The sequence below is a fragment of the Quercus suber genome, unplaced genomic scaffold, assembly GCF_002906115.3.
Source record: "Quercus suber isolate HL8 unplaced genomic scaffold, Cork oak 2.0 scaffold_895, whole genome shotgun sequence".
Taxonomy (NCBI): domain Eukaryota; kingdom Viridiplantae; phylum Streptophyta; class Magnoliopsida; order Fagales; family Fagaceae; genus Quercus; species Quercus suber.
In genome coordinates, this window is record NW_027070321.1 from 68 (window position 1) to 8,734 (window position 8,667).

At 34.5% G+C, this 8,667-nt stretch overlaps 1 protein-coding gene and 1 non-coding gene across 2 annotated transcripts; both read left to right on the forward strand.

Moving 5' to 3' along the window:
- Window positions 1-2,752: 2,752 nt before the first annotated feature.
- On the forward strand, window positions 2,753-6,578 carry LOC112008849 (histone-lysine N-methyltransferase ATXR6). Its single transcript, XM_024041201.2, is given in 7 exon segments — window positions 2,753-3,031; window positions 3,034-3,090; window positions 3,934-4,014; window positions 4,118-4,347; window positions 5,303-5,403; window positions 5,490-5,702; window positions 6,333-6,578. Coding segments are annotated over 7 exon segments (1,077 nt in total). The 5' UTR covers window positions 2,753-2,796; the 3' UTR covers window positions 6,493-6,578.
- A 941-nt stretch (window positions 6,579-7,519) lies between these two features.
- On the forward strand, window positions 7,520-7,591 carry TRNAW-CCA (transfer RNA tryptophan (anticodon CCA)). The gene has a single exon. It is a non-coding gene; the product is annotated as a tRNA-Trp (tRNA).
- The last annotated feature ends 1,076 nt before the right edge of the window (window positions 7,592-8,667 follow it).

Sequence of the window (8,667 nt, forward strand, 5' to 3'; positions counted from 1 at the left end):
CCCTAAAGGGAACAATGAATTATAAAACGGCCTACGTAAAAGAACGAAGAGGTGCTGCAAACTGTAAAAACAAAGCTCTAGACCGCGGCAAACACATGTGCAGCAGGCAGATTTTGGACATACATGAAAGGGAAGAACGCAAGGCCCAAGCACTACCAGCCTGTACCTAGCCAATATGGGACGTGGTAGGGTCATGGGTCAGAGGTAGGAGGTAATGGGGGTATGGTTTGGTGGTGGGGAAAGGGGAAAAGACCTATTCTGTGGCTCTTGCCCAAGCCCTTTTGGGAGGTACGTCATGCTAGAATGACAGACTACCCAAAAGAGGCAAGCTTGAGGGGGAACCGTCAGGTACATGCCATGAGAGAAAGAGAGAGAAAGCATTTACACCATGGCAGGAAAGGGTGCCACGGTGGACTAACAAACGAAACAAACTTGCCTTTGTCTGGCGAGGATAAGTGGCACATAAACGAACTCTTTAGTGGTCGGCAAGTACGCTTAGACCAAACAAAGGCAGTTATGGGGCAAAGTGATAAAATCTGGTCATGGCAGGCCCTATAAGAAGACCCTTGTTCTGCCCTAAGAAAATTATCGAAAAATATAGGGTATCGCGAAGTAAAAGAAAACACAAGGAAAACAAGGGAAAGAAAAAAGATAAGAGAGAAAACATAAAACAAAGAAAGATAATACAGTGGGCATGCACCAGTAGGTCGATTTTCTTCTCTCCCCCTTGAAATCCTACTCTCTTTGAGGCAAGTAAACAAAAAAGATTCCTTTGGGCACTAATCATTTAGGTCTGGTTCTCTCAAAGTTATTAATCCTCACGGCAAGATCTTTTTTCGTGGAAGATTAGTTGCATTGAGAGGAGACGTTCTTCCTTTTTGGTATTTGTCTCTACGAACCCAAACTTGACTTGATATTTATTTTTCGATTAACTCATATTGTCACTTAATCATTTACTTCTTTTGTAAAACCATTGTTATCACTGTGATTGTCATAAATAGGGATTACTTGGTCATTTTTCATTAAGAAAAGGTCATTGTATTTTTGTTCTCCTGTTGTTATCATATTTGCCTGCAGTAAATCATTTGAAACAGCTTTGCTTGCCATAAGTACACTCCTGGCAGACGAGACCTAATTTGCGCATAAGCCAGCCCAAAGTGAGTTACAGTTGGACCGGTCTCAACTCTCTTACTCAGAATACTCAGGCCCATTACCGCTGGAGGTAGCCCAACCCAACGCATAGTATGCAAAAAAGGCCCCTATAGTCATCATCCTGTAGTCATAAAAAAATGTTTTGGTAAATAAATAAAAAAGCTAGTTAATATTCCTAAAGAGTCAAAGATCTTGTAGTTCAATAGACATTTTCTTATGTTTTAAATGGGCACGTTTAGAGTTAAATCTTGTTTTCACCAATTATTGAATCATCAAAATAAATTAAAAAAATCCATAAAAGGAAAAAGCCATTAAGCCATTATTGCAAAGCGAATGAGTAATTATTTAGTATGGTCAAATTACAACAACATGGCACTCCTTATATCCTCTCTCTTACATGAATATAATAAGTAGTAGTACTCTCGAAATACTGAAAAATTATTAATTTATTTTTTTGATGAAAAAAAAAAAATGATAGAATGAGCGACTTGAGTTGACGTCTTCTACCTAAGCGTGATCAATTCAAGGACGGACCTAGGTGGGGGCCCAAGGGGGCTCGGGCTCCCCTTAGGTCCAATTTTTTATTATTATATATTTTATTTTTGTAGTTGGGCCCTCTTTTCAAAACCTTAGGCTCCCATCTTCTCCAATTAGCTTGGTTATTCTAACCCAAATATCCAACTTAAAAACTTAATAAAAACATTCATAATGGTAATTTTATTTTAGCAAAAAAAAAAACTATTTTACCACCAAATAACCAAAAAATCACGTGTTATAGGAAAAGCTAAAGCTAATTTTTTTTGCAATTAAAGTAAACTGATATAAATAATAGTTGACTGTAGCAAGTTGTTAAAAATAAAATATAATATATTACTAAAATTATATTTCTTCCTTCAATTAAAAATATCAAATTCTCTATCTTCCTTTATTATTTTAATGAGTTGTTTATATTATTTTAAATGAAGTGATTAAAAAAAAACATTTGATATTGAGTGTATTGTAAAATAAGGTGGTAAAATAGATAAAATAGATTTTTAAGGTGCTAAAAGCTAAAATTTTTAGCACCATCACTATGAATGCTCTAACTTAAAAAAAAAAAAAAAAAAAAAATCCTAACAAGTCTAGTATTAAAAAAAAAAACATTATTTTTGTTTTGTTTTGTTTGGTAGATGATTACATATTAATGTATTTAGAAATAATAATTTTGTGTATTTATAATTATTTAATACTATATGAATGCTTATTTGGTATTTTTTTTTCTTTATACTTCGGCCCCCTCTGGCTTAAAGTCTTGGGTCTGGCCTTGGCGATCACAGTTAATTATTAATTTATTACCATAAAAGTAAAACAACATGAAATGAAATTAATATAGAAGTGCTATGGATCATACTCAAAAAGGCCACAGCATAAGGCCCAACAACAAAATACGACCTTTGCCGGCAAAAAAAAATATTGGCGCGGGTTTAGTCCACGTGGGCAGCCCAACGCCTGAAAACAGTGGCGCCAAAATTACCCGTTTCCCGCGAAACCAAAATTTAGCGCCAAATCATTTCATTCAACATAAATAAATTCACACAATACCAATCAAGTAATTACAACAACAATTTGACAACAATTTGAGAAATTTCTTTGAAGCTTTCAGCTATGGCGTCGAGACCAACAGCGAGAATGGTGCTGAGGCGAAGGACTCAAGCTCCGAAGCCGGTGGACGTGAAAGTGGAAGATGGGTCGGAGTCAGAAAATGGGTCGGGGTCTGATTCAGAGTACGACGGCGTTTGCTGCCAGGAATGTGGGTCGGGTGATTTCGGGTCGAAGCTTCTTCTGTGTGACAAATGCGATAAAGGGTACCATTTGTTTTGCCTTAGGCCCATCCTTGTTTCCGTCCCAAAGGCTCTTGGTTTTGTCACTCTTGCTCAAAGAGCCAAAACAAGTTGAAGTGTAAGTTCAAAGCTTTTTATTTTTATTTTATTTATTTAAAGAAATTTATTTGATGTAGTTTTGGATACTCACATGCTTATTTTATAGATTGTTATTATTGGGTTATTTATTTATTTATTTTTTATTTGATGCTAATTGCCAACTGGGTTGTGTCAAATGCTTTGTTTTGATGCGTATTTATGGGTTTTATTGTGTGCATGTATTAGATATGGGTTTTCATTTGACCCCTTTAATTAAATCGAGGACTTTTGATGGTTGATTTATACATTTCATGCCCATTTTGCACATTACATGCAATGTTTTCTTTCTCTAACGGTCAATTTAGATTGAGAGGAAGGAGGGAGAGTAGAATAGAATTGGCTGAAAATTAGCCTAATTTTTGGCAAACTCTACTCTACTCTTCTTATGTTTCCTTCAATACAAAAAAGCCATAAAAGAGCAATTTTGCATTAGGATGTTTGGGTTTTTTTTTTTTTTTTTTTTTTTTTTTTTTTTTTTTGGGGCACATAATAAAATAAACCCTTTTAATATTTCCCTTATTTATTCAAGCCTAGGAGTATCATTTTCAAAATATTTGAGAAGATAGAGGGGCATTATTCGTTAATAAACTAATAAATCTCATGGTTGTATTGCATTGGTTAATGAGCCACATTGTTGAATTTAATTGAGGAGCCTGAGGGACAATACTTACAAAATTGTACTAAATTTTGCCCTTTGTTAATATTTAATTAATCATTTAGCATAACTGGTAAAGATTGAAGATTGAGCAACCTAAAATATTGTCTGTCCATTTGCGTTGTAATTTATCTCATATCAATTGGTTTCTTCAATGATGATGTGCAGCATTCCCCCTTGTTCAAACCAAAATTGTTGATTTCTTCCGCATTCAAAGATCTTCAGACTCAAGAAACAAGCTAGTTGAAGGTAAAGAGAGTTTTGAACAATGTTGCAATTCTTCTGTGTAACACTTGTGTTTTCCATCTCTTATAGTTTGAAACTAATGTGGTATGTATTTTTTATTTTTTAGATTACCGAAAGAAACGGAGGCGACCTAGTAGCATAGTGATATCAAAGAAGAGAAGAAGGTTGTTACCATTCAACCCGAGTGAGGATCCCGCGAGGAGATTGGAGCAAATGGCGTCACTTGCAACGGCATTGACAGCCACTCGGACAGAATTTAGTAATGAACTCACATACAGACCTGGCATGGCACCGAGGTCAGCTAATCGTGCAGCCCTTGAGCTGGGGGGAATGCAGGTAGATTGGAAATCAGTGGCTTTTAGATGAGTATTTTCATTTTGGTTCAAGTAAAGTTAAAATTAAAAAAGAGGACTACTGATTCTATAATACAATTTTAATGCCCCGCAATATAGTATCAATTCAAGGATTGTATAATGTGATTTCTGCATTCTTCATTTGAAGAACATTTTTGGTGCTCATATGGATGGTTGCAAGGTTGTCAAAATCGGGATTTTAATCGTGGGAGGTAGGTGGGATCGTGAATAGTAAGATTGGATCGTGGATCGTAAGATTTTATATTATTTGAGAAAAAAAAAATACACATTGGTATATTAAATAATCAAATAAATTATATATTTATTGTTATAATTACTAGACATCACTATATCTATTTGTAAGCATTATTTAAAAAAGCCAAAAACTTCAAAATGTGACATTTTATTGAAATATTCTTTTATTTGGGTCCAACTAACACTCTCTACATTAGAGTGGAAAAACTTGGTCTATTAGGATTTTATTTTTCATTTAGGTTCAATTGAGCTTTTTGTCGGGTTAAAGAAGATTACAAAAAACAAAGGTCATTTGGGATCATTAGAATCATACGATTTTACTGATTTTGAATTATCACAAAGATTCTTAAAAGATCTGGATTATTTTAGACAGGTGGGATCATAAAATCGTAAGATCGTAGGATCCAGATTGAGATTTTGATAACCATGGATGCTTGGATGGACTAGATAAACATGTTAACAACCCTAGAATAATTGGGTGCTTTATGTAAGAATGTAATTGCCCATTGGTGCATATGAGCTGCCTTTGACATTTTAGTCATGCAAAACTGTACAAATACATTGTTATTAGTTCTCAAATATCACTTGAGGGATATATACATGAAATACCTGATTGCTGCTAGAGGTAATGTTTTAAAATTGATTGGTCAATATCTAATACCATTATGTCAACTGCATTTCAGGTATTGTCAAAAGAAGACAATGAAACCTTGAATTTGTGCCAGAGCATGATGGAGACGGGGGAATGGCCACCTCTCATGGTTGTTTTTGATCCTCAAGAAGGGTAAGTGATATACAGTTCAGCCCTAAATTGATTGTTGCACATTTCACGTTTGGTTCCTAGCTTAGTAACCTTGTTTGATTAAACAGGTTCACGGTTGAGGCAGATAGATTTATAAAGGACTTAACGATAATTACAGAATATGTTGGAGATGTTGATTACTTGAAGAATCGTGAAAATGATGATGGAGATAGCATGATGACATTGCTTTCTGCGACTGATACTTCAAAAAGCCTTGTCATTTGTCCTGACAAGCATAGTAACATTGCGCGCTTCATCAATGGCATTAACAATCACACGCCGTAAGCTCATCTTCCACCTCAAATCTTGAATTTCTCCCTTTCAATCAGCACTAGCTATGCCTGTCAAATAATAGCCTCCAGAAAAATCTTCATGCTGGGACAGATGGATCAGAGGGATACATTGTTTTTTCATGATTTAGACGCTTATAGGATGGTTATGACTTATGGCACCCTGCAGAATTTTGTTATGTTTTGTGAAACATAATATACTGCATATCATAGTCAGATAGCATTCCAGCACATGGATTGCCACTGGCTGTATCAATACATAATAGGAGTCATTCCTGGCAATGAAAATAGAAAGCAGTTTATTTAGGACTTAGGAGACCTCTAGAGTGGCTAAGTGTTCAGAGAAACTAATAGGCCATTTAATTGTGTAAAGAGCACAAGATACTCACCTAGTCACCTATTGTTTTTGTTCTAGTTTAAATTAAAATCTAATATCTACCTCTGCCCTTCCCAGCCCTAGAAATATCTCAATATTTTTATAAGCTGCATTAAGCTTCTTTAATTACCATGGGACTCATATACAGCTTAATGCTTCTTTAATTATAAAATTGTAGATATTTTTGAAAGGATAGGGGCTATGATTGGTGCAATCTAATGAAGCAAACTGATCTTTTGTTGCAGGGAAGGGAGAAAAAAGCAGAATCTCAAATGTGTGAGGTTTGATGTCAACGGTCAGTGTCGGGTCTTACTGATTGCAAACAGAGATATACGAAAGGGAGAGAGATTGTACTATGATTACAATGGATATGAGAATGAATACCCAACTGAGCATTTTGTCTAACACTTTTTCCTTGTCACACATACCCTCACGGCCTCACTGAGTTCAATGAAAGCATTTGGCCACTAACAGGCTAATTATATTGCCAATTTTTCATGACCTCTTTCCCTTAGCCCACAATTCTCTTTTTATTTAACTGCAAATGTTGAAGAATGATACTCATTTAGGTAAGAAATCATAAAAAGTCACTGCAATTCCAGTGCCATTCTTCACCAATTTGATAGTCCTATGATTTTATGGTGTTCAAGTGCCTTGAGAGACTAGCACAAAATGCATTATTTTTTTTTACATAGTAACAATGATTATAATGGTGTAAAATTCCTTCAAATTCAAAACAGTTGATTCCAAAAGCGTGCAAAATAATTTAGCATTGTTATCTTCTAAAAGGAAACTTGCGAGTAATAGTAATGCCTCTGGAGTTGGAGTGACTGCAATAATTGAAGTAGAGTTGATTGTACTGAACATGGACAGAGTTGTAAAAACATTATTGTGACTAACTATGATGGGGAATTTTCATAACCTGCTCCATCGGATCTTTTGGAACCTTTTACCAACTTGAAAGTGACTTCAAAGGGTCCTCCACCTTCAATTTCTCATCTTGCAATAATATTCATTGTGGTTGAGGAACTCCTTAAGATTCAAGCCATTAAAATTTAGTAACTACTAGCAATAAATTATTGAGAATGCCCTTTAAAAAAGGAAAAGAAGAATTGTTAAGAAAACCATCAATTCTACAGTTTGAACTTTGTCACTTTGAATGATATGAAGAGATAACAAACTGCTAAGCAACTGAATATTTGTGTGTTACTGTGACAGAAAAGGAGGAAACAAAAAAAATAAGGTGTAGCCAGGATTGAGTTGCAATCTTGTGTACAATGTCAGAAATTACGTAATGATACCTGTGGAATTACGATCTTGAATCAACTCTTAACATTAGGAGTTAAACATGGCCTAAGCTTCTCGAATTGCGACTGTGAGGCTATAAGTAAACAAAGTATATAAATTATAAAAGTATAATAAAACAAGAAACGGATCCGTGGCGCAATGGTAGCGCGTCTGACTCCAGATCAGAAGGTTGCGTGTTCGATTCACGTCGGGTTCATTTTTGGAAAATTTTGGGTCAAACTTTGGGCCTTTTTGGAGCTTCATATTTAGTTGGCCCAATAGCTTCTTCTTTTTCATTTTTGGGCCTTTCTGTTTTTAGTTGGCCCAATAAATTTATTTTTTCTTTTTTCATTTTTAAATTTCTAATTTAAAATAATAAAATGAGCAAGAAATCAAACCGCGTGAAGATTGATTTTTTTGGGTCTATGTCAGACTACGATGATGCTACATGAAAGGCTAGTATGGTATCCATCGTAATTAATGCACATTTCATTTTGCACGTCAAAATCATCGAAGTAGGTCTCATACTATACTATGTGTTAACATCAAAATTAATATTTTTGCCAATTTTTAATTATTTTATAAAACAAATTGTGTACCTATTTTATAGTAGGTAAATTTGACTAATCAAACTTAAAAGGTCATTGATGGGATCCATTAAGCTTTGGTAATGATTATCCGATTATCGGTGGGTAAAATTTTAGTCCAGTACGTTGAACAGAATATAAGACTAATATGTAATAAATTTTAGATAAATACTATATTTATATTGCATTTAGTTAAAGGAGCACTGAACGTAAGCTAAACCTCCTAATAATACGCTAACTTATATAATAAACAAGTTCAAATATCTTTTTTATTTAGACCCTAAATAGTTCAATTTTTTTAATTAGTTTTTCAAATCAATTAGCTGAATTGCATTTTTTACACTTTCTTTTCTCCCTCCAGCTTGGGGCACATGAACCAGGTACAGGATTATTCATTTTCCTTGAATAATTGAGCAGATGTTTTGATGCTTATAATTGTTTCTTTAATGATTCTTTACATTATTCCATATCTTGTAGAGCTCAATGTGATTAAATCATAAAGAAAACTTAGAAAAGACACCAGACAAAGTTGGCATTGCATTGCATTATTAGTAATAATTACAAACTTGGCAGCGCTTTGTAGTGTTACTAAACAAAAAGCTTTTGCTATGGCATTCATTTATTCTCTAACATGGATTTGTAGCCAATAATATGGTATGGGAATAAGAATAATGATAGAGAAACATTATGAACAGAAAACGTGTAC